Source organism: Procambarus clarkii, chromosome 8 (genome assembly GCF_040958095.1).
Source record: "Procambarus clarkii isolate CNS0578487 chromosome 8, FALCON_Pclarkii_2.0, whole genome shotgun sequence".
Classification (NCBI taxonomy): Eukaryota; Metazoa; Arthropoda; class Malacostraca; order Decapoda; family Cambaridae; genus Procambarus; species Procambarus clarkii.
Window position 1 is genome coordinate 5,436,043 of NC_091157.1, and position 25,822 is coordinate 5,461,864.

Genomic DNA, 25,822 nt, shown 5'->3' on the forward strand with positions numbered 1-25,822 from the left:
ACGGAGCTCTACAGTGTGGCCCTTCCCCATGTGTCTCGAGTGTGTGTTGTAAGTGTGTTCTTAGGATAAAATGTGTAGTAATATTTTTGCCATCGATGGGAGGATGTATGACACATTTGTATGCCTTATATGTTGTTGTTATTGTTGTTTATTCAGTAATCTATTTTAGCAATTCATCTATTTTTCTCATAGCTTCATTGTGAGTTTCACTTCTCTCATTAGATTTAATTTCTTTATTTTTAATAAATTAAAGTAGTTTATATCTATAAATTAATACAACAAATATATAGTAGATTCTAATTTTGAGGAGAGATGTTCCCTGTGTTAAAAGAATTCACTAACTTGTATAATATGCATATACAGTACAGTATATGCCAAACGAACATGTTTAAAGTTTTTGATGGTTTCTAAGCCCACAAGGAGTGCGGCCAAGCACAACAGTCTCAAGCTGCCTGTATGCATTTACTACTATTTTGATATAAAGGAATTAATGGCTTCTTATCTTTTACTTTCCATAATTATTATGCATGGATGTAGTGTCATTCTTGATAAGCAGATGAATGTTTCTAAAGCAGTATATTGTTTGTAGATGTGTTAGAATTATTTTTTCCATTTTATTTTTACCAGTTTTAATGAAAATTATATTGATGGAACTGATGTTTTGTCTATACTTCAGCACCAAACTGGCAGAGTAATTTAAAGGAAAGATTCCTTTGTCATAGATGCCCAAAAACTTTATCAAAGAATATTAAAATGTCCTTCATAACAAATTGTGAAAGGATAAAATCATAATTATATGTTGACCAGACCTTCACCTTCATAATCACCTTCGTAATTATATCACAATATAGTAATTGTATGAAATATTAATTATCTATCCATGATCTCTTTAATACAAAATAATTATTAAAATTTTTACAAGATAAGGGTCACCTGAATGTCTATAAATGCTCACACAACCTTCAGTCTAAAAGAACGATGACAATCAAAATTGGGTAACAAACTCAGTTGAAGGTAATTGTGTCGCCATTAGCCTACCTGTTTGCAGGTAAGTAGACTGGCAAGTGGTGCTGGCGACAGTAAGACTACAATGCATGGCTAACACACAGTCCCTTGATGGAAATAAAAACATATGCAACAGAAAACTATGGTATATTCTGTGCATAAAAATAAAATGAAAAATTTAGACATTTGATGAAGAATCTGCTTCTGCTTTATTAATCCACATTTTAAAGATAGGAGAACTTTTACATAGTTTTTAGTTTTTTACGTGTATATAAGTAATAAATTGTAACCATCGTTCCGGTTGCAAGATACATTCACTCCATGCCAAATGTAAAATAAATAACATCAGACAGGACAGGAAAGGACAGGCACATTACCAGACAGCATCTGACTGATATCACACAAGAGACTCCTGTAGAATTAAAGGACCATGCATGGGGGGCATGGCAAAGGTTTCAAATGGGTGAGACTATAAGAGATAAAGAGGATGCTAGGCTCAAGAGCTCTTTCTTGTTTATATGTAATTAACTTGCGGAAATACTGTTTGCAGATGATACAAATGGGAGGAACATGGATACAGGAAGATATATCTTGCTTGTTTAATCAGACAAATGATTACTTCAATCAAAATAAATACAAGATAATGAGAATTATGTGGTTATCTGTAGGTGCTAAGGTAGTATGGCTTTACTGTACTGTTTAGAACTACTATACTGTATTTAAGTTACATACTAAGTAAATTATTATAAAAGGTACAGTTCTGCAGAAGGATATAAACTGTGAAATATTAGACAAATCTGTTTCACTAACAAGTTTACCTAATAATATTTGATTTAAGGGTAAATTATGGAAAACAAAATTCACAGTAATCTTTAAACTGGACATACAGTGATGAAGTGTAAGTAGAAGACAATTTAGGCAAGAAGGAGCAGGTTTTCATTTCATCAAATTACCATTTTAACCTAGTATGGCCAACATGCGAGTGAGCTTATTAAGTTTACCATTTCTAGTTTGGATGAAAAGCAGGAGGCCAACAGGAAACATTCTTCAATAGTGCCAAGTTTATTTTTGTATATATCTAGCCATCTTTGTTTCCATTGAGTATGCAATAAATTTTTTACTAGTAATAAGTTTAAAGTTTCAAGAGCAGGAGGACATGTATAAATGACAGTTTTTGCTAACTTAATAGCTAGTTCATTTCAATCTGCACTGAGGTGACCAAGTACCCAGCTAAACTTCACTTTTTGCATATACTAAAACTAAGAAACACCTAACACTGTATTGCTTTTCTATAAGGATTTATAGCTTCAATGGCCAGTAAGATGCTTTTAGAATCTATACAGTAACAATAATTCATTTTGTCAGAAACAGGCAGCCTGTGTCTGTATGTATATATATTTAATATCTTTTTCCAACCACTTGGGCTGGACGGTAGAGCAACGGTCTCGCTTCATGCAGGTTAGAGTTCAATCCCCGACCGTCCTTTACCCCGCGCCATCATAAATTCTTATCCTGGCCCCTTCCAAATGTTATACCGTATAGTCGTAATAGCTTGGTGCTTTCTCCTGATAATTCCTTCCTTCATTCTATCCATTGCCTCATCTTTCCATCTGGGTTTCAATCGTTGCTCTGTGGAGTCTTAAGTGTGACTGGTTATCTTGCTGCCTCCACACCCACATTTTCTTCCTCCTAATGGCCTGAACTGCATTTGGTTATATAATAACTATACAAACTTCTTAAGAGTATATAAAATGGCAAATAATTCCTATTATCAGGGACATGAAGCCTGTACACAAGCTGGTATCGAGGTCGAACCCTAGGTCGAACTGCTTACTGTCATAGTACAGAATTACTTCGAAAAAAAAAAATACAACAAAGTAATTACTTTTACCTAAGGCTATCTCATCTTGAACGTCTATAGTTACAATCTTCTTCCCCTACTCTGTCTGTGACTTGATGTGCCCATGCATAATTTTCTGTAGGTCTAATTTTTGTCAGCAATGCCGTATTGGACTCCAAAAAGGCGAAGACATCACTGCAAGATGTATCTCAGAAGTATATTCAGAGTGTACACTCAGAATTCCTCTTTATTATATCAATACTCAACTTGTTCCTTTCCTTAGTTCACGGACTTTGCATCAGTGAGAAAATTCGCTCTACATTTGCACTGTGGGATGCTACAGCAGAGGAAAAGTGTGCAGTTCTGAGTGGCATTCAATATTCTTTGATGCAAAGTATCTTCTTCTTGAGAATAGGTGCAGTTTGCATGAAGGGGTAACCCTCCCGATGCAAAGTATCTGGTCCATTTTTCATGTGCCTGGCAATTTTGTGAATTCTTAAGTAAGCAATATGGCGAATGCGGCTAAGATTATTACTGAAAAATGCAAAAACTGCTTTACATGCAAGAAAAACAAAATGCCAATAATTGTGTGCAATTATCATTTATTATATGACTACAACAGCACTAATTATAAAATTAAAGCGCTCAACCAGCAATAAACCGGCCAAGTAGGCAACACTGAAAACTATACGAAGGTCTCTCATTACACACTACACATTTTGGGGACCTGGTAACTATATATATAAAGAGAATTTTGTTTTTTAAGTGATGGAAGTTGGACTTTTCTCCAGACTTTTGGAGAATTTGTTTAAAATTCTTCCCGGACGCAAATGTTGACATCCAGAGCGGAAAATTCGGAGGTATGGCAGCCTTAATCAAGGCTCGGTCTTAATTTGTGTGTTTGTGGCTTAGTAACGCCACGAAGGAGGCCAAATGCCGGTGTTTGAAGCAAATATTGCACTATAGGTTAGCGCCAGATAAAACAAAAGTGGCAAAAATACCTTACAGTGTGATGGAGAGACAAGTGAAGTGTAGACGTGTTGTTGACCATTGAGGCCGGCAGGATGGTCAGATATTATGTCATGCTTGTTAGTGTCTCTACAAGAATGTAACTCAAACTCCAATGTATATACCTTTCACAACCCAATGTATATACCTTCTTGTGTATAAATAAATCAATAAATAACATCATCATGCGCTTGGTTGATGAGTGAGAAGTGATGGCGCTGTCTAGTGTCTACGTAAAAACTGCAGTGGACCAAGCAAATGTTTTTTTCACCTTGATGTAACTTATGCTAAATAGTTATATAATATGCACACACATGATGCAGTGAACCAACTATGCGTGTGTTTAGTCGTCCTGCCGTTGTGATAAAATCACTTTAATTAACGAACATTCAGCAAAGACATTCATATTTCATGGAGCTAGGCGTTCTCGCGCGGCTCGGGACAGACTGACTTTCAAGAAGCCCTTTCAGCTACACACAAGCGTTCATACCACCTAGAGTTCACACCACCTAGAGTTCACACTACCTATAAGAAAGCGTGCTCCACTCTGCTACAACATGGTACGCCGATTTTATTTATTTTATTCCCTTGGCGAGGAAATGCATTTTAATAATACAAAAATATTATCGTATTTTGTTATTTTATGTGCACCTGGCCCTAGATTCACGAAGCGTCATGTATTTCTACTTACGTGAAATAGAAATAAAGAGTATTTAATTTAAAAAAAAAGTAGAAACTGAATCTCAATTTAGTTTCAATTTATAAATGTTTTACAAGGTTATTAAGAAGTCTCTCAGAAGACCCTCTACGCATGATTCAATAAGGTGATTTTGGGTAATTAGCAATTTTAATTGTTTCACCTAATTCTCGATAGATGTCACTGGTGTCTTTCATATGGCCAATCAGAGAGAAGGTAATCTTACTGTTTAGCCAATCACGTTACCAGCTCAGCTGTAGAAGTGACCAATCGGCTGTTTGTCCGTCTGTAGAGTAGTAACTATGGTGGGCCCAGTGTCTGAACACCGGCGATGCTTAACAACATCTTTGCTCATACGTGAGTTATATTTCTTGAAATGTGGTCACAATAACGTTAATATTTTATGCCATTCAGATGGCATATAAAACATTAAGTATTATTAACGAATATGTAATCAACTTCAATATTTGTTGCAGCGGTGCTCCCATCGATGGGACATCACCTATTTGTCTTATTTTTCTAATTAAATGAGTTTATTTCCATCAAATTACGGCCAAATAGGAGTAAACACGATTAATGAATCTAGGTCTGGGTTAGTCTAGCGCTACTGTACTGTTACCCTTGTTCATTTATTATTTATAATTTATTTATTTATCTACAAGAAGGGACATTGGGTTTGTAAAAGTACATAACATTGGTGTTTTTACATTCTTGCAAAGCCACTAACATGCATAGCATTCCGGACAGGTCCTTAATCTAACAGATCAGGTAAGAGGAATAGGTACATTGTAGTAAAATTTGTTTTCATACATATAACTTCAATATAAATTGACGGAAATGATTATACCCATGAAGTTACATGTCTTAAATATTAATATTGGGGGAGTGGGTAGCAGAAGATACAGTGTGAGTTTGAAGCACAAGGTAAGAAACTATGAGGAAGAAATTAGATACTTTTTTGTTTTACTTTTGAGTAAGGTATAGGTTGGACAATTTTTTAATTCATTAGGGAGCGAGTTCTATAGACTAGGTCCTTTTATTTGCATGGAGTGTTTGCACAGATTAAGTTTTGACTCTGGAGATATCAAAGATATATTTATTTCTGGTGTGGTGATCATGGGTTCTATTACACCTATCGAGGAAGAGTTTCAGATCAGGATTAGCAAATGTACAAAATCTTGCATATTTACATGTACAAGGTTTTGTACATGTACCTATGTATAAGGGTACAAGGTTTTTGTACATGTAAATCAAATTATAGACCACTAATTATAAGCCACTAATTATAGGCCACTAATTAAATAACACGAGAATGTGTGGAGTGAGTGTATGTTTAGCATGTTTAGGAATTTAAACAGAGGGGCTATGTGTTGTCTGAAGGCAGAGTTTGTTATAGTTCGAATAGCAGATTTTTGCTGGTGATGATGGGCTTGAGGTAATTTGCAGTTGTTGAACCCCATGCACAGATACCACATGTAAGATAGGATAGGGATAGATTAGCGCATAGTGTAACGAGAGGAGAGCAGAGTGGGCAACATAATATTTGATTTTAGAGAGTTTACCGACAGTTTTTGAGACACTTTTGTCCATGTTGTATATGGGTGCTGAAGTACAGTCTCTTGTCTAATTATAGGCCAAGGAACTTTCCATCATTTTTATTGATGATGTTAACATTGTCTATCTGAAGTTGAATTTGGTTTGATGATTTACTTTCAAATAAAATACAGTAGGTCTTTTTCTATGTTTAGTTTGAGTGTGGGGGTTTTCTTTTTTGCTTTCACGACTGCAAGGCGTACGTCGCCAATTAGGCAATTAGACAGTCTCCGTGGTGTAGTGGTAAGACACTCGCCTGGCGTTCCGCGAGCGCTATGTCATGGGTTCGTATCCTGGCCGGGGAGGATTTACTGGGCGCAATTCCTTAACTGTAGCCTCTGTTTAACGCAACAGTAAAATGTGTACTTGGTTGTAACAACGATTCTTCGCGGCAGGGGATCGTATTCCAGGGACCTGCCCGAAACGCTACGCGTACTAGTGGCTGTACAAGAATGTAACAACTCTTGTATATATCTCAAAAAAAAAAAAAAAAAAAAATGTACATGTGGCAGACGCTTCACGCAACTGTCGGAATTAGCAGAATAGAAAATACGAGAGCAACCGTACAGGGCCTGGGAGCAAGGTCGAGTTAGAGTCCTTGAGGGTCTCTTCTCAGACTAGCCTCACCTGGTCCTGCTCCACGTTGATCGTTGGAATCTCCTCAATGATTTAACACTTTAAGGGACTCCTAGGGTCCTCATCACATTTATAGTTTAGTGAATTAGGCAACTCGGTGTTGAAGACACCTAGAGCTGAAGGCTTCCCACCTGTTTGGGAAGGGTCTTGGACAGTAGGCAAGAGCCACCTGTTTGGGGAAGGGTCTTGGACAGTAGGCAAGAGCCACCTGTTTGGGAAGGATCTTGGACAGTAGGCAAGAGCCACCTGTTTGGGAAGGGTTCTGGACAGTGGACACACAGTGCTGGCTGGAGTCCAGTCGCGGAGGCATGCAAGGTTATCCTCTGGTCTTGACGCGCAGGGCGGGACAAAAACCGGGCAGAGTTGACGTCAGAGGAGCAACTTTCGTGAAGTGGTTAGTGACTCGGGAAGATAAGTGGGGGATGGTATTGAGCGTAGAGGAGGAAAGAGGGATTTAGGTGGAGTCGTCGTTTTCATTAACATGTTTCTAGTTAATAATTTATTATTATTATTTGGCCGTTTTAACATGATTTATATGTTGTAATTTAAACAAATGGCATAGGCTGTTAAATATCACTTGTTAAACTAGAAACAATATCTAACTGGTTTCTTGAGTTTTTCTTCTTTGGTCTGAAGCCAGACGTCCCTGGAGGCCGCTGGTCGCCAAAGCCAGTGCTGCTTAAATTAAGACATCAAGAAGCAATCCAAGTTTTCGTAACCCACAAGGACATTTGTCGTAAAACGTGTTCTAATAGGCCTAGACCAAATAGTAACCTTTACCTGACACCCCTCAGTAAAGTTCACAGACAAGTCTGAACGTGAGAAGGTTTAAGAGGTTATAAGAGGATACATAAATCAAATACAATGAAACACAAAATTAAGACGTTTGATTTATTCGTGAAGTTTTATAAGATTCCGGGACCACCAACGAGGTCCCGGGGTGCGTGTGGACGTACATGTTAAATATGTGGGTGGTGAGGTGGTGGGAGAGAGAGAGGGGGAGGAGAGATGGGGAAGAGGAGGGGAGGAGAGATGGGGAAGAGGAAGGGACAGGAAGGTAGGAGAGGAAGGACAGATTGGCAAGGTGGGGAGGGTGTAAAGGTTATGGACAGGCATGGGGGGGGGATGGAGAGGAGGCTGGGCATGGTGATTGGATGAATAGGTGATGCTTGCGTACAAGATCTAGTTAGGTGGAGATATATGGGTGAGCGGTGCATGTTAGGTTTATATCGAGGTCCCTTCCTCCCCCCCCCCCTCCCTCCCTCCCTCCCTTCAAAGGTCAAACTACTGACCCTCCCCAGGATGCAACACCACAACAGTTGCCTAACTCCCGGGTACCTAATTACCGCTAGGTGAACAGGGGCAATGAGGTGAAAGGAAACGTGCCCATTCATTTCTGTCCCTCCCGAGGATCGAACTTAGGATCCTCGATTGTAAGTAGAGAACGAAGCCAACTGTGCTATCCTTTAAACTGAATATACATGTATTTTGTCGGGTTGTGTGGCTCTGTCTAGTTTTAAGTGTACAAGGCTTGAGTGTATGGGTATGTATGGTGTATTTGTATAAGAACTGAGTGTGTGTGTGTGTATTGTAAGTGTACATGGCAGGGTTATATGTGGGAGGTAGTGTTGTGTCTGTGTATAAGGCATGGTTGAGTAGGTGGGTGGGAATGGGCAGCCCAGTATGGGTGGTATTGGTGGACATGCATGTGGTGGAGTGGGCTGGATATGTGGGCGAGTATGTCGGGTAGCGGCAACAACGATGTAAACACATAAACAAATCCACAAGGGCCGTGTGATGAGGGTTCGAACCTCATCACACGGCCCTTGTGGATTTGTTCATGTGATATATCACGCTATTGTGAATCCTGTGTGTATGTAAACACATAATGACTGGGCTGGGAGGGGTGGGTGGGAGGGTATAAGGGGGGTATGGGTTACCAACACACGCAGCAACTGCATCACCGTCCCTATTACTTATCATGTGCAGCAATTCCTGCAAAATACAGTCCACTCCCAGTACACTCAAATACCTGCGAGTGACGTCCCAATTCCTTTATGCCGTCATAAAGCACAATTTAACATTTACACATGGACTACTGCTTGCGATGATCTATGTTTAAAACAGGGGCTCTTAAGCGGGGATTGTCATGCCCCATGTGGGAGTGGGAACCAAACAATCGGCATATTTATCTCACACGATTCCATGTTTTGATTGCACAAAAAACAGCAGCAAGGGAGCAAAACAGCAATTTTCGGCTCACTCACTAGTCGTAGCTAGCGTGTGGATTTGTGATTTCCCGTTTTCTCTGTTCCTAACCCTTCAGATGTAAAGTAAAAACCAAGCACTTGACACTTTTTGATGTCATACTGATTACCTAAAAGGTCACTACATCACCACCTGGTGTGACTGACATCACCACACCATGTAGTGGTGATGCTAACAGTCTGACGAAAGGGGGGGGGGGCGTAATTGATGTAATAATGGGAAATTCATTGGGATCTGCAACCATTAAAAAGGGGTTAAGAACCTCTGCTTTAAAAGATAATGCTGCAGTTCACTAAATCTAGCCCATAGAAAAGTAACTTTTTTTATCATAAAATACCTGTATATTGACCATTTCTGACTCTTACTTTGCTAACGATATCTGAGCCTTACGGCCACTGTGCATTAGTAATTATGGTGTAGGAAAGATTCTGTGAATAATGTAACAGGTTCTGGACTTAAGGTACAAATTGGCTTATAAACAGCCTCGTCACACAACCAAGTTATCAGTGTGTTTGACCATCGGTACTGGCAGTGTTGCCGGCTGTACGCTTCCGGCTCTAGTGCACATGGTTTCCTGCATCCGGGGACTTCTGCCACTCTAGGTGACTTCTGTCATGCCAGGAGAATTCTACCACAATACGTGACCACTGTCACACAAGGTGACTGCCACACTAGGTAACCTCTGCCACACCAGGTAACCTCTGCCACACCAGGAGACATATATTACACAAACCTTATAGAGTGTTGCCAAGAAATAATCACCTTAAATATCAACACTGGTGTCATGCATAAAATAGTTTTTGAATTGAACCAAATATATTTGGGATTGCATATTGAATGCAAATTCCCACAGGTGCGGGGGGGTGGGGGGGTGGGTGGCTTCCCAGGTACCTTGGCCAAGTCTGAAACACGGTTACAGTGACGAGGTGAGGCTACAGTGACATTACTGTCCTAACTGTTCCCACCTCAAGATCTAGGAGAACAGTAACTGTGAATGAAGTATGATGTGAAGTGTGAAAAACACCGTGGCTTTTATGCTATGGTGTGGTAAAGGGTTCTACGGGCTCACCATAGCCCGTGCTACTTGAAACTTTTGTTCCGAGAGGCTGAATCTAAAACAACAACAACAACAATAACGGTGTTTCAGTTACCCACAATCACATGTTTGTATCGCTGTTTGTGCGACGACTCTTCTGCACATTCCACCATTTTGTCTGTTAAATCTTAAAGCACCGAGTAAGGCAAATTGTTAACAAGATATATTTGATAATACTGAACATACGTGTAAATGACTACCTTAGGTTACAAAGATTCCCATAACAAACACACAGCCGCTTCAACACTGGCTCCAACTCATCTTTAACTAATAATTACTCAACTCTTCCTAATATCATAATTGCTTAAATCATCGTAAACACACAACACGTTCCTCACGATCCAGTGAAGAACATTTGATTACACAAAGAACAAGTAACATGTGAAAAAGCTAACTTAATACTACCCCAGAACATGTTTTTTTTGTATTACCCCAAGATATGCCTTAGTAGTTAATGAGTAGAAAAGCACCAGATCTTAATGATGAGTTATTGTTTACAAGACGTTGTGGTAGTGGTCTCTCACAGCCGTGAGCGTGACTCCTTCACACTCAGCACTAAATTAATATTAGCCACAAATGTTAAAGAAAATACCCGAAGTAAGTGTTTTACTATGAACTAACATTCAATATGCATAACAAGAGCTTAACTAACAACAGCCGCTACTGTAAGTAAACTAGCGTGAATGTAACTTGTGGGTATACTGTACAGAGAGAAGTTTACACGTATCGCCAGCATTGGTATACTGCGGGTGATCAGTTGAGGCGTTCTTTTTTCATTTCGGTTCTTCATTAGGCACCCGATACCCATCCTTGTGCGTTCTGGTGGAAAGGGTTACAGAGGCACATAATCAGTTCAGGAAGTGAACTCCGAGGCGTTCTCGAATGCGCAATCTTGCCACGTTTTACTGAGCAACTCGTCCTCTCGCTAATCATCGCGTTTTTTCACGGATTCGAATAATCCGTTTAAGAACGGGACGTATATGCTTGCAGACTAGGCATCAGCCTCGATTAGTTCGTTGCTTGGGTCTTTTGGGCTCGTACCCTTCTGCTTAGGGAAAACATTTGCTGTTGTACGTGTCAAAATAAAAACCCTTGCCGTGTAGCACGGGTTTTGGGATAAAAAACCCAAATAGGTGTAGCCTCTTGTTCATGATTTAACAACCATCTAATTTGATTTTTTTTTTACCAAACATTAAGCGTTACGAACCAAGACTAATCCACTTGACCTATCGAAGACGATGACCAGTAGTGAGAGGAAACGTACAAATTGGATCGTTTTTAATTTCAATAAAGCCTCTTAATTTGGAGGCTGTTGTCAGTGGCGTGGATTCTGAGGTTGGCGCCCCCCGTGGCTGCCTGTCTCACACGCATAAGAAACTTAAATGTATATGAAATAAAGTACAGTGTATCTGGATCACCTTCTGACACTTGTCCTACGTCTGCAGCATGGTACTTCTTCGAGGAAGTACCAAGCTGTGGTACTTTCTCTCAGATGTACCAAGTTGATTTTTTGTTTATCAATTTTTTTGGATGATTGAGACCTTTTATTTGAATCATTTTTATTCGTATCTGTATTATTAATGTTTATTGGCTTTATAATTAATAACTTCCATTTCTTTGGTAACAGAACATGAGGCAACGTAACGAACGGCTCCGGGTGCAGTATCCTTCACACTGTTATAGGTAATGTGAATTTAGGCTCTTTATATTATATAATGATCCCTGGAAACACAAACCGAAACTGTCTCTTTTCCGCTTGTTACAACTTGTAATAAAGTTGTTACATCTTGGCTTAACGTGTTTATGACGTATTAGAACGTTGTTACAACTTGCTATATTGGTTCTTATAACTGGTTAGGTGTTAAAACTTGTTCGAACGTTGTACTAACGTCGTAGTTTCGGTGTGTGTTTGGCGGGATATAATCATCAAAATGGTTTGGTAACTCGAATACCAATCAGAAGACGGCGAGTTTCCAATTGATATTACAATCATAGCTTTTAGATTGATCTTTCTGATAGAACTTCCAGGATTGATTATTATTATTATTATTATTATTATTATTATTATATAACTTTGGTGTGTTGGCAGACGCTTTTACATAAAAGTTGCTCAGCATTGTGCAGAATTATTAACTACAGTTTTCACAACCTAGTACATATATACTGCACTTTAGACAAATTAGAGGCGAGATGCCATCTGAAGTATATGCATGATGAGGATAATGTTTTTTTTTCGTAAAGACTGCAAGACCTCTTAGTTTGACTAAGAAAACAATCTTTGAGATTGCGAGAATAACTTTTGGACAAATTACTAAATTAGAAGTCTTGGATTTAAGACTAAAACGATTACAGACGATTTAAAGCTTGAGTTTTAATCCATAACGGGAGAAGAACGCCTCTTACTAGAACGCCTGAACCTTTATTTCACACTCGCATGGTAGGTTATTCATACTGACGACTCTCTACTGTAATATTGGTATGTTTAGGTCTTTTTTTTCTGTTATAACTGACGAGTACAACGGCCGAATTCCTTAAACATACATAAAAGTTACATTAACATTTCTTCGGTCTTTTTTTATTCAGAACAGATAATGTTGCATTTGTGAGCACCATAAGAGACTGATAACCTGTGTGTAAGTTTTTGATGGCACCTTCATATATGTGTGTTTGTGTGTGTACTCACCTAATTGTGCTTGCGGGGGTTGAGCTCTGGCTCTTTGGTCCCGCCTCTCAACCGTCAATCAACAGGTGTACAGGTTCCTGAGCCTATTGGGCTCTGTCATATCTTCACTTGAAACTGTATGGAGTCAGCCTCCACCACATCACTGCCTAACGATGATGTGTGTGTGTGTGTGTGTGTTTGTCGGGGGGGGGGTGTTGTCTGGTAAAATTGGGTTTGAGTACCACCCAACTTCTCCACTCTGTTTGGGCTCAGGTTCTTGGGTACATCAGTACAATTAAGCTAATTTATTCGCTCGCTAATTTCATGTAATAATATTATTTAATCAGAGAGTATCTTATCTAAACATTTAAAGGGAAAATACTGCCAAATACCTTTTACGTAACATCTGAACAAATAAGTTATGTTGGGATTCAACTCGCAAGTTTCACTGCAGTAACATATTACCATTCTTTCTTACAAAAGTCTTAATTAATGTTATATGGAAAAGCACGCAACAAGGCTATTTGATATCAACAAGTTACCATAACATAAATCAACAATAATTGTAATAAACAGCGCTGGCTTAAACTATTCTTGAGCGTAATCGTAAAATTACTTACACCTCTATTTAGAAAAAAAGTTTGTCATGAGATTAGTCTCGAGAAATGTGGCTTTCGTGAACACTAATGATATGCCTGTGGTCTCAAACTGGGCCCCTTGAGAGTCTGTGGGTCACCATCCACAGCGTGCACTCAAGTCTGTGGGTCACCATCCACTCTTCTCTAGTGTGCTCACTTGAGCTCCTAATTAGGTTGTTTTCAATTTAGGGGTCACTCCGGCGGGTCTAAATTGCGTAGATGCTAATTTGGACGTTTCTAATGTGGGGGGGGGGGTCTTTCCTAATTTAATGTATTTTACCGATCGCTAATTAGGCTCTCTGTTATTCCCTGACGTTTATTATAACTGGGCCAGTGACAGCCTTCTATATATCTTCGGTACACTGGAACTCTCTAAAGTGGACCACTGTCGTTCTGTGATTCTTCGGCAGTGTCTGATCGGTCTACTCTCTGGCTGCTTTATGTTTAATTCAGAAAATTGTCATTCTTTTAGCAGAATTGTAGGACAGATTAACTACGTATGTCGCATTGTTTCTGTGGAAACATTACCCCGGAGACTCAGCTCATCCGAGCAACTGCACCGTGGCGTGCTAAGCTCACTAATCTCTTCAGCTTTATAAACGTTTTTCATTATTCCCGCGAAACAAAAACAACTGGTCAGCAAAGTGTTTCTCGGGTTGTTGTGTCTGGCATCTCGCCAGCCTTGTTACTCTGCGTAATCCTATAGGGTAAGTCTCAGGTGTTTGTTGGTTTTTAAGACATTTCCGAGGAGTGACATATTGAGATTCATTGTCGGTCTACTAGAATGACCGATGATAGTTATTGGCTAAAAGGTAATTATGTATTATAATATACAACACTTACGAATAACAAATAAGTGAGATAAAAAATAACGCAAGCCAAGATTATGCAAAATCTTTGGATTTTATTCCAAATTTGATCTGTTATCACTGAATGTAGCTCTTCGTACAGTCAAATTGATCTGCACTAACTGTTTCTCTAAGTACAAATGGGATCAACACATTCCATGCAAGGTTTATTCACACTAGGGAGAGACCTCAGGCAACTATGTGTTGACACACTCGGCTTCTCTCCAGTGTTTCCTCAACATAAACACACAACACAAACTTTAATCCTGGTTCCATAAATCACAGTTTTGACAATTTTCTTTGGACCACTAATGCTGGATTAGCTTCGTAAAAGATGACCGTTCTGTCAAGCTTTTTTCGTTTTTTGTCAGATATTATCACGAGAGCACAGCTGTAAAGACAGCTGTGTCACAATTTAGCAACTTGTAAACACAACACAGCTGCGCTACAATTTAGCAACTTGTAAACACAACACAGCTGTGTCACAATTTAGCAACTTGTAAACACAACACAGCTGCGCTACAATTTAGCAACTTGTAAACACAACACAGCTGCGCTACAATTTAGCAACTTGTAAACACAACACAGCTGCGCTACAATTTAGCAACTTGTAAACACAACACAGCTGCGCTACAATTTAGCAACTTGTAAACACAACACAGCTGCGCTACAATTTAGCAACTTGTAAACATGTGTAGTGGCAAGCTATGTTTCTTTCTTGACTGTGATGGTGGGCGTCTGGATGTTGCCGCCGTGGACTTCCGCTACTTCCACCTCTTTGCCTTCCTGTAGGGCGCCCTCCTCTCCTTGAGTGGCAGCCGCCATGATGTGACCTAAGGAATCTTTCAGCTTCTCGCTCGCGTGACGGAAGGTGTCTGACAGCTTCTCCTGTCAGAGAAATATTAAAACATTTAGATACATCTTCATCTGTCTTGCTACCCCCTAAACTATATGAAGGGGGAGTATTGTGTCAAAAAAAAAATCTAGCTACGTGATGCTAAAAATTCGAATCATACAGGATGGTTAGTCATACAGAGGCATGTGAATCAGTAGTCTGAACTGGTAAACTTTGCGTGCATTATGAGGATATCATCATGAATACAAGACTGAATAAGATAGCAGTGATACTAAACTTATCAGAGAAAACCAAGGTTGTGACAGAAAACGGGGTTTTCGCGACAGTTGGAGGGACTTTCGTGTACGTAATGAAACTGGATGCCAGCTGGCTCTACACCACCCAACCTGGATGCCAGCTGGCTCCACACCACCCACCCTGGATGCCAGCTGGCTCCACACCACCCACCCTGGATGCCAGTTGGCTCCACACCATCCAACCTGGACGCCAGTTGGCTCCACACCATCCAACCTGGACGCCAGCTGGCTCCACACCACCCAACCTGGATGCCAGCTGGCGCCACACCACCCACCCTGGATGCCAGTTGGCTCCACACCATCCAACCTGGATGCCAGCTGGCTCCACACCACCCACCCTGGATGCCAGCTGGCTCCACACCACCCAACCTGGACGCCAGCTGGCTCCACACCACCCAACCTGGACGCCAGCTGGATCCACACCACCCAACCTGGATGCCAGCTGGCTCCACACCACCCAACCTGGACGCCAGCTGGCTCCACACCACCCACCTGGATGCCAGCTGGCTCCACACCACCCAACCTGGATGCCAGCTGGCTCCACACCACCCACTCTGGACGCCAGCTGGCTCCACACCACCCAACCTGGACGCCAGCTGGCTCCACACCACCCAACCTGGACGCCAGCTGGCTCCACACCACCCAACCTGGACGCCAGCTGGCTCCACACCACCCACCTGGATGCCAGCTGGCTCCACACCACCCACCTGGATGCCAGCTGGCTCCACACCACCCAACCTGGACGCCAGCTGGCTCCACACCACCCACCTGGACGCCAGCTGGCTCCACACCACATACCTGGATGATGTTGATGCACATAGCGGTGAGAGCGAGCCCGAACACCAGGTAGACAGTCGTCATCATCATGAAGGCTGGATGCTGTGAAGGAAGAACATCCCAAAGGTCATTATCATCATCACAGGTCATCATAATCATCCCAAATGTATCATCATCATCATCATCATCATCATCAAGGGGGTTATTATAATTATCCAAGGGGCATTTTCATTATCAGGGGGTCATTATAACCATCTCAGGAATCATTATACTAATTCCAGGGGGTATTATCATAATCAGGGAGTCATTATGATCCAAAGGGTCATTATAATCATTCGAGAGGTCATTATCATCATTAGGGAGTCATTGTAATCATCCTAGGGGTCATTTTCATAATCCCATGGTCCACCTTAATCATCTTTGGGAAGTATTTGTTTATTTAATGCTTCTTGATGAACGTTTCTTGTTTATTGAACGTTTTTTATGAACTTTTCTTATTAAACGTTTGGTAATGTTTTTGTTCATTATTCTTGCTGGACGTCTCTAGTTTATGTAACGTTCCTTGCTAAACTTTTCTCAGTGAACGTTTGTTGTTTATTGAACGTTTTTAAGTGATAGTTTCTTGTTTATTAAAGATATTTTGTGATTTTTTTTTGTACATGAAACCTTGCTATGTGAACGTTTCTAGTTTATAAAACGATTCATGATAAACTTTCCCTTTTTATTACACTTTTTTAGTAAACGTTCCTTGTTTATTAAACGTTCGTCTTTTAGTGTCTTTTTTAACTTTTATTGCGAACGTTTCTTGGTTATTTAAGGTATCGTGATGAACGTTTCATGTTTTATGTAAGTTTCTTGTTTTTGAATGATAGTTTGTGATAGTTTCTTGTATGTTAAACGTTTCTGGGTGAGTGGGTCTTGTTTGTTTGTTTCTTTGTAAACGTTTCTTGCTTTTGTGTTTCTTTGAGAACGTTTATTGGTTAAATGTTTCTTTGTAAACGTTTCTTTTTTTGTTTCATTGAAAACTTTTATTGGTTAAATGTTTCTTTGTAAACGTTTCTTTTTTTGTTTCATTGAAAACTTTTATTGGTTATATGTTTCTTTGTAAACGTTTCTCGTTTTTTTAACTTTTCTTGGAAAAAGGTTTCTTGTTTTTTAAACGTAATTTTGTTTTAATTAATTTAATTAGTTTAATGAATTGTTATGTTAGCAGTAAATACCTCTCTGATTGCTTCATGGTAAACACTTTGTTTACTGGCGTTTGGGATTTTGCTGAAACTTAATTGATTTTCTTGACACACCTGCGACTACAGACTGTTGACCCACTCCCTGACCTGTGACTACAGAGTGATCACTACTCCCTGACCTGTGACTATAGATTGATCACTACTCCCTGACCTGTGGCTATAGATTGATCACCACTCCCTGACATGTGACTATAGATTGATCACTACTCCCTGACCTGTGACTATAGATTGATCACCACTCCCTGACCAGTGACTATAGATTGATCACTACTCCCTGACCTGTGACTATAGATTGATCACCACTCCCTGACATGTGACTACAGAGTGATCACCACTCCCTGACCAGTGACTATAGATTGATCACTACTCCCTGACCTGTGACTACAGAGGGATCACCACAGAGAGAGAGAGAGAGAGAGAGAGAGAGAGAGAGAGAGAGAGAGAGAGAGAGAGAGAGAGAGAGAGAGAGAGACTGAAAACTTATTAGAGTGAGCTTGAGAGCCTGAAAGCCTTAAGACCCTTCACTCTGTCCCTCGAGCTAGAGTGACAGAGTGAAGGCTGAAGATGTAGACACAGCGAACACGACAGCAGCTGAAGCGTGAAGCCCATGCATTATGCACACAACAACAGCCAGGATGAACCTCTGTCAGTAGCACTGCTACAGAGTTTTCCTGCAGAGCCACATCCAGCTCTAATAAGAGAGCGAAACAGTGAGGTTAAGAGATAAAAAGTGAGCCGGATAGCGAGATAGAACGTGAGCCGGATAGCGAGATGGAATGTGAGCCGGATAGCGGGATAGAACGTGAGCCGGATAGCGAGATAGAACGTGAGCCGGATAGCGGGATAGAACGTGAGCCGGATAGCGAGATAGAACGTGAGCCGGATAGCGGGATAGAATGTGAGCCGGATAGCGAGATAGAACGTGAGCCGGATATCAAGATAGAAAGTGAGCCGGATAGCGAGATAGAACGTGAGCCTGATATCAAGATAGAAAGTGAGCCGGATAGCGAGATGGAAAGTGAGCCGGATAGCGAGATAGAAAGTGAGCCGGATAGCGAGACAGAAAGTGAGCCGGATAGCGAGACAGAACGCCACTGAGCAAATAACTCAAAGAACAAGCTAAATATCTAGAATCCATAGCTTTAGAAAGCTTCATATAGAAACCGAACCTACAACTAACTTTTATTATATTTCCTTGTATGGTTTCTACTACATCTTCACGCAGAAGGGTTTCTAGAGATCAGCTAGAACATACGCAACTAGAAGAAGCTAGAACATTAACTAGAGCGCATGCGGCTCAGTGAGGTATATGACGAGAAAGCAAACTAGAGAATGAACTACTTACTAGAGAACGGGTTAAGGAGCTGTGAGGGGACTCCAGCACAAGCTTAAGACATATAAGCAAACGCGACAGCAAATCAGAAGTTTCAAATGCAAATTAGGGAGCTAGAGACCAACTAGAGAACTACAGAATGAACAAGTGAACTAGAGAACTACAGAATGAACAAGTGAACTAGAGAACTACAGAATGAACAAGTGAACTAGAGAACTACAGAATGAACAAGTGAACTAGAGACCAACTAGAGAACTACAGAATGAACAAGTGAACTAGAGAACTACAGAATGAACAAGTGAACTAGAGACCAACTAGAGAACTACAGAATGAACAAGTGAACTAGAGACCAACTAGAGAACTACAGAATGAACAAGTGAGCTAGAGACCAACTAGAGAACTATAGAATGAACAAGTGAACTAGAGACCAACTAGAGAACTATAGAATGAACAAGTGAACTAGAGACCAACTAGAGAACTATAGAATGAACAAGTGAACTAGAGACCAACTATCAAAATTATGCTAATTATTTTTATCGAAATTTTTATGAAAATTATACAAATTATTCAGGGGGGGGGGAGGGATAGGTTATACAGGTGGGGTAGAGAAGGTGGATGGTACGGTGCCCACTGTGGATGGTACGGTGCCCAGTGTGGATGGTACAGTGCCCAGTGTGGATGGTACGGTGCCCAGTGTGGATGGTACGGTGCCCACTGTGGATGGTACGGTGCCCAGTGTGGATGGTACAGTGCCCAGTGTGGATGGTACGGTGCCTAGTGTGGATGGTACGGTGCCCAGTGTGGATGGTACGGTGCCCAGTGTGGATGGTACGGTGCCCAGTGTGGATGGTACGGTGCCCAGTGTGGATGGTACGGTGCCCAGTGTGGATGGTACGGTGCCCAGTGTGGATGGTACGGTGCCCAGTGTGGATGGTACGGTGCCCAGTGTGGATGGTACGGTGCCCAGTGTGGATGGTACGGTGCCCAGTGTGGATGGTACGGTGCCCCAGTGTGGACGTAATGGCACTCATATCAACCCAGACTGACCCTTACACCACCCCTTCATAAGAGTGCCAAACAAGCGGGATATATAGAGAAGGAAGCAACGCTAGCACTGTTTTAGGGGTAGGTAGGCCTACCTACCTACCTATCTCCCCTTTAGGCTCGCTAGGCCTCCCCAGCCGTCGTTTTTGGGGGGGGGGGAGGTGGGAGTGAATATTGCGTGCTCGAAATTGTGGAAAAATAAGATAGACTCGAGATAAAGTAAGCGCATTCTAAGTAGGCTCGAGTTAAAGTAAGCGCATTCTAAGTAGGCTCGAGTTAAAGTAAGCGCATTCTAAGTAAGTAATCAAGCAGGTTGCATAGAAAGATACCTTAGAGTCGTCGTCGACCTGTCGTGTTCGAAGGGGTGTTCCCAGCAAGCAATGAATAAATCGAACAAGTGAGCAACAAATCAATCAAACATCACTCAATTATGTCAGTAACACGTTATGTAAATCGAAGACAATCAGATAAGGTACCAAATTAAAAAGAAAAAAAAGCCAGGAAACAGCGGATTATTTATAATCAGTTGTAATATATACGTAGGTCTATGCACAACATTACAAATCAAGCAATCAAATCTTCCAAAAATTACTCTGGTAGGTTAAACAAAACACACAAGCCCAGAAGCTAAATCAAACACATACATTACACAAACAAATTTATTAAAAAAAAGTAATTGAATAAAAAATATAAAGTAATGAAAAAAGAACCCAATTAGAATAACGAAAAATGAAGATAAAGAATCACATTACAGACAAAATAAATTTAGTTAACAGTAGGACAATTAATTAAATAGACAAGTAGGAAATTATGGCGACTGGGAAATATTCGCGCAAAAAGTCGACCCCAGGATCGAATCTCCTTGACCAAATTGAGTCGACACGATGAATCAGAGGCTCTTGGTTCGAATCCCCGCCGAATTAATGAGTTAATGAATAAAATAATCCCCCTTTAGCCATCATTTTTACTACAGCCTGTGGCAGGATGTTCAATAAAATAAAAAATTTCTCCATGAAATTCACTCAAGATGAATGGTGGTTTAGTTCAATTAAATTCACCCAAGATCAATGAAATATAACTTTGTTCAATGAAATATGGCGATCATCTGGTCACGTGGTAGTGCAACCAAGTGTTGCCCACTCGTGCTCACCTATTTACCCTATTTTTCTGCAATATTGCATGTATCTGAAATACTAGATTTTCTGCAATATTGCATTTTCAATTATTTGTGCATAAAAATATGCTGGGTTAGCAATCTTCAGTAGATTGAAATGTTATATAAAAGTATTTTATGGAGCGTAATTGATAAATATAAATGACAAACTAAATATGGAATAAATGAGAAAAACAAATTATATATAACAAATTAGAAACTGCGAACTGTAAATAACTCATTTATAACTTGCATATCAATGGCTCAGAAAAAAGAGGAACAATAGCCAAATGCTAATGACCATCAATTAGCATTTTTTGGATAAGTGAAAAATAATAATATTAGTTAACAACGACAGTTATTTAAAGACGACTTCATTGGTCCTTTCCTGCGTCTCATTTGCCTTAAACATTAACGAGGTCTCAACTCACACCATGAGGATTTAAGAAAATATCATTCTGTAAATAAATAATCCAAGGGCCAGGTCCGTATAAGGTCTGTACTTAGGCAGACAAAGTACTGGAGTATCACTTCTATGAACACATAATCTTACCTGAGGAACGTAATCGCCAAACCCAATGGTCGTCATGGAGATGAAGATGAAGTAGAACGCCTCAAAGTATGTCCAAGACTCCCACCTGGAGGAAAAAAAAGGTGTTTGCTTTTTAACCAAAGCTATATGATTTGGGGATGAATCGGTGTTTAGAATGGCCTCAGGAGAGAGGGCAGAGTGCCGCACTATTTGGGAGAAGGGGGGGGGGTGTAGGCAGACAATATATACAAACCCACAGACACTAAACAACACCTTAACACGTTGATCAGACCACACACTAGAAGATGAAGGGACGACGACGTTTCGGTCCGTCCTGGACCATTCTCAAGTCGATTGTCATGGTGACAATCGACTTGGGAATGGTCCAGGACGGACCGAAACGTCTTCGTCCCTTCACCGTCTAGTGTGTGGTCTGGTAAACATACTTCAGCCACGTTATTGTGACTCATCGCCTGTACACCTTAACACTACGGAAAGGAAGATATTTATCGTAAACAATCAAAAATCAAACAGTGTATGTAACAAATGGAAAAGGAGAGAGAGCACAGTAGACAAGCAGGATTGGAAACAGCAGGAGGCAAACAGTTTTGCGAAATAACAGAAGGTATACCCAGTTACACCATGAAAATCAAACAATTCAATCAAGCACTAAACATAAACAAAAGAAGACAAACAATAACCACATGAGGGGCAAGTAGTATAAACAAAGCTAAACAATGTTCTGGTAGTTTAAACAACCAACATATACAAGCAACATTCACAGACAACAGAAGAAAACAAATGTAAACAGAGGGAAAGAATATATGTAGAGAGAAATCATGCATTATACACACACACATCAAAACAAACAACATTTACTGGCAACAGAATTGCAAATTGCAAGAAACTTACAGAAAACGTAAACGAAGGGACACACACATACAACATAACTGAACTAAACATACACATAAAGCAAACGGAACAGTATACACAAATGAGAGAGAGAGAGAGAGAGAGAGAGAGTATACGCACATAGTGTAGATGACGCAGCCGATGACCATGTAGGCCAGGAGGATGAGGAGGGCGAGAGAGATGGGAAGATTGAAGTTGTCGTCTATGACAGCTTCTTCCTCAGACTCCGGTGTGGCGTCCTCTACCGCCACGTCCTCCTTCCTCCTGCACAGCGAACCGCACCACACCCGCGCCTTCCTCATCCACGCCTGCAGCGGGAGAAGCCCCGTGGATGAAAGGAAGAGAAGGAGAAGAGGATGGGAGGGGTAGAGGACAGGAGAGAGGACGCGACATGGGGAGGGAAGTATTCATGATGGGCGGTCATCTAGGAGATATGAGCACTCGTAGTAGAAACTATCACACTGAAGAGTTACTGTTTCATCCGTTATTACATCTTTACTAAGTGTCTTTTGCAACGTAAACTTGTTGACCAGACCACACACTAGAAAGTGAAGAGACGATGACGTTTCGGTCCGTCCTGGACCATTCACCGAATCGACTTGAGAATGGTTCAGGACGGACCGAAACGTCGTCGTCCCTTCACTTTCTAGTGTGTGGTTTGGTCAACATATTTCAGCCACGTTATTGTGACTCCTCGTCTGCAACATATCATCTTGTTTCATTACCGGAAGACGGTCACTCACCTCACGCAGTCCACAGCGCCACGGCTCCTTCTGTAACTTGTCACAAATGTACAAGAATGATTTTATGTATGTTGACCAGACCACACACTAGAAGATGAAGGGACGACGATGTTTCGGTCCGTCCTGGACCATTCTCAAGTCGATTTTATGTATGTTTTTCTTATCTGCTTCCTGATACCGCTGATAATATTGTTTTCAGTTTGGTCATAGACCCTGGGATTTATCTATATCCTGAACCCAATTTTGTTTAGTCCTTACACAAACTGTCTATTTCTGTCTTTCTCTGTGTCTCTGTCTCTATATTTTTCTTTCTTCTACATCACCAATTAGAGGAAGGAATGTAAGTTTCCATTCCTGTGTTTCCCAGGCTGATTGTTGTCCCTAATTACTGCTATATATACAAAGGCAAATGGAACATAAGAGTTCCTTAAATCGTTTCAACTTACATGAGACTCTAGTCTAAGAAACTTTGTTTGTAAATTGAACGTCTCCCAGTCCACCTCCATCCTTCTCTTTTCTCCGTGACTACACCCTTCTCATTTCCTCTTACTGAATAATAACATTTACTTGAGATAACTAACTAAGACATCGCCACTCAATTGTATAACATTCGTCAATTCCTGACAGTACTTTGGACGTCTTGAGATCACTGTAAATACCAGAGTCACGCGAGTACAAGACCAGTGAGGCAGAGGAACCAGCTTTGCCCTATACAGACTATAGAGAAAAGAACCGTTGGCAGATCCGACGGTCTAATTCTGTCCCCAGGCGTAAAAGGACGCCCCACATGTGCCTTCTTTGGCTGCCTTGGTGGTGAAGTTACATCCTCTTATTACCCTGCTGCCGCTGATTGGACCTTTGGCCCGGCTTCGTGATTAAATTTTTACCCTGAAACCTTGTTTTTTTTTAATTCCAGGTGTATGAGGATTTTTTTTTCCCCAGGTGAGCCTCCGCATCTTAGCCTCGTTGTTCGAGCACATAACGGTGTCCTTACTAGGAATAGAACTTGCGTCCGGAGGGATATTTTGAATGGCTGTTACAGCTCAGCTGGTGAGAGCTGTTATATGGATGTTAATAAACAAATCCACAAGGGCCGTGACGAGGATTCGAACCTACGTCCGAGAGCATCCCAGACACTGCCTTAATCGACTGAGCTAATAGACTATTTGTTCATTTGATGCATCACGCTATTGTGATTTCTGGGTGTAATGGATGTTAATAACTTTTGTATAGACTTTACAGTACGTATGTTGCAAGCTTTTGTACAACTGTTAGTATGACTTGCATCTTGTTTAGTGGAAGTTTTTATGTGACTTACAATTGTCACTTTATATATGGCTAGTACAATATATTATACAAGTTTGTATGTCGTGATCATGTCTTCTCTTATCATTCTCTTTTTCCAGCTTGTGAGGTGTTGTTTCCTGAGAGTCTCTCTTCATGGATCAGTCTTGTAGTAAATGCCTAATATTGCTTGTTCATTCTTGTGGAGGTAGTCCACACGGGGCTTCATAATCTAGTACTGGTGTAACGTAGGTTGTGTTAATTGGCCTGATAGCTTCCTTATCCAGATGTCTGAGTTCTACAGTAATGGTCGCCAGGCTCTTATGTGTCAGTGATATATATGTCTATACAAATAATATATTTGTATAAATATGTATATGTATATTTGTATACATATTTCTCTTAATATGTCTATTTGTGATTCAAATATTTTCCCTTTCTTCCTCCGACCGTCTCTCTTAGGTTGACCAGCTCCATCTGTAACATTCTGCACTTCTCTTATGTCAGAAATTAAATGAATTGAAACATATGTGGTATACAAAGTTCTGAATGATTCCTTACACAAGTTTCTAAAGGCCGTTCTTATGTTGGCCAACCTGGCATATACCGCTGAGGTTATCCTCTTGATGTGGGCTTCGAGGGACAGGTCTGGCGTGATATCAACCCCCCTGGTCATTCTCTCTCTCTCTCTCTCTCTCTCTCTCTCTCTCTCTCTCTCTCTCTCTCTGATTCTAGAGGTATTTCATCTATCAAATTCCTGAGCCTACTGGGCTCTATCGTATCTACATTTAAAACTGTGTATGAATTCAGCCTCCACCACATCACTGCCTAATGCATTCCATCCGTTAACTACTCTGACACTGAAAAAGTTCCTTCTAATGTCCCTGTGGCTCATGTGGGTACTCAGTTTCCACCTGTGTCCCCTTGTTCGCGTCCCGACAGTGTTGAATAGTTTATCCTTGTTTACCCGGTCGATTCCCCTGAGGATTTTGTAGGTTGTGATCATGTCTCTCCTTACTCTTCTGTCTTCCAGTGTCGTAAGGTGCATTTCCCGCAGCCTTTCCTCGTAACTCATGCCTCTTAGTTCTGGGACTAGTCTAGTGGCATACCGTTGGACTTTTTCCAGCTTCGTGTGTGTGTTTGTGTGTGTGTGTGTGTGTGTGTGTGTGTGTGTGTGTGTGTGTGTGTGTGTGTGTGTGTATACGTGCTCACCTAGTACTCACCTACTTGTGCTTGCGGGGGGTTCAGCTTCGGCTCTTTGGTGTGTGTGTGTAATTACTGTAATAATTAAGCGAAATTACGTAGGTGTAGTTACAGGATGAGAGCTACGCTTGTGGTGTCCAGTCTTCCCAGT

The 25,822-nt window shown here is 40.8% G+C and overlaps 2 protein-coding genes across 9 annotated transcripts in view; one reads left to right on the top strand and one right to left on the bottom strand.

Moving 5' to 3' along the window:
- LOC123759606 (uncharacterized) overlaps positions 1 to 496 on the top strand; it is a 53,697-nt gene extending 53,201 nt beyond the window's left edge. The window contains exon 4 of the mRNA XM_045744732.2: positions 1 to 496. This exon is cut by the window's left edge and continues 2,610 nt beyond it. The gene's annotated coding sequence lies outside the window, so the exon portion shown is untranslated.
- A 7,160-nt stretch (positions 497 to 7,656) lies between these two features.
- LOC123759605 (potassium channel subfamily K member 18) overlaps positions 7,657 to 25,822 on the bottom strand; it is a 98,010-nt gene continuing 79,844 nt past the window's right edge. For 7 of the 8 annotated variants that reach the window (XM_069316545.1, XM_069316533.1, XM_045744726.2 and 4 more), the window contains 5 exons: positions 22,562 to 22,749; positions 21,551 to 21,635; positions 20,174 to 20,191; positions 16,242 to 16,322; positions 7,657 to 15,179 (listed from right to left, as the gene is read on the bottom strand). In XM_069316545.1, coding sequence (XP_069172646.1) covers positions 14,997 to 15,179; positions 16,242 to 16,322; positions 20,174 to 20,191; positions 21,551 to 21,635; positions 22,562 to 22,749 — 555 coding nt within the window. In that variant the 3' untranslated portion in view covers positions 7,657 to 14,996. The remainder of the gene's footprint in view (positions 15,180 to 16,241; positions 16,323 to 20,173; positions 20,192 to 21,550; positions 21,636 to 22,561; positions 22,750 to 25,822) is intronic. The other variant, XM_045744727.2, reaches the window with a different exon arrangement.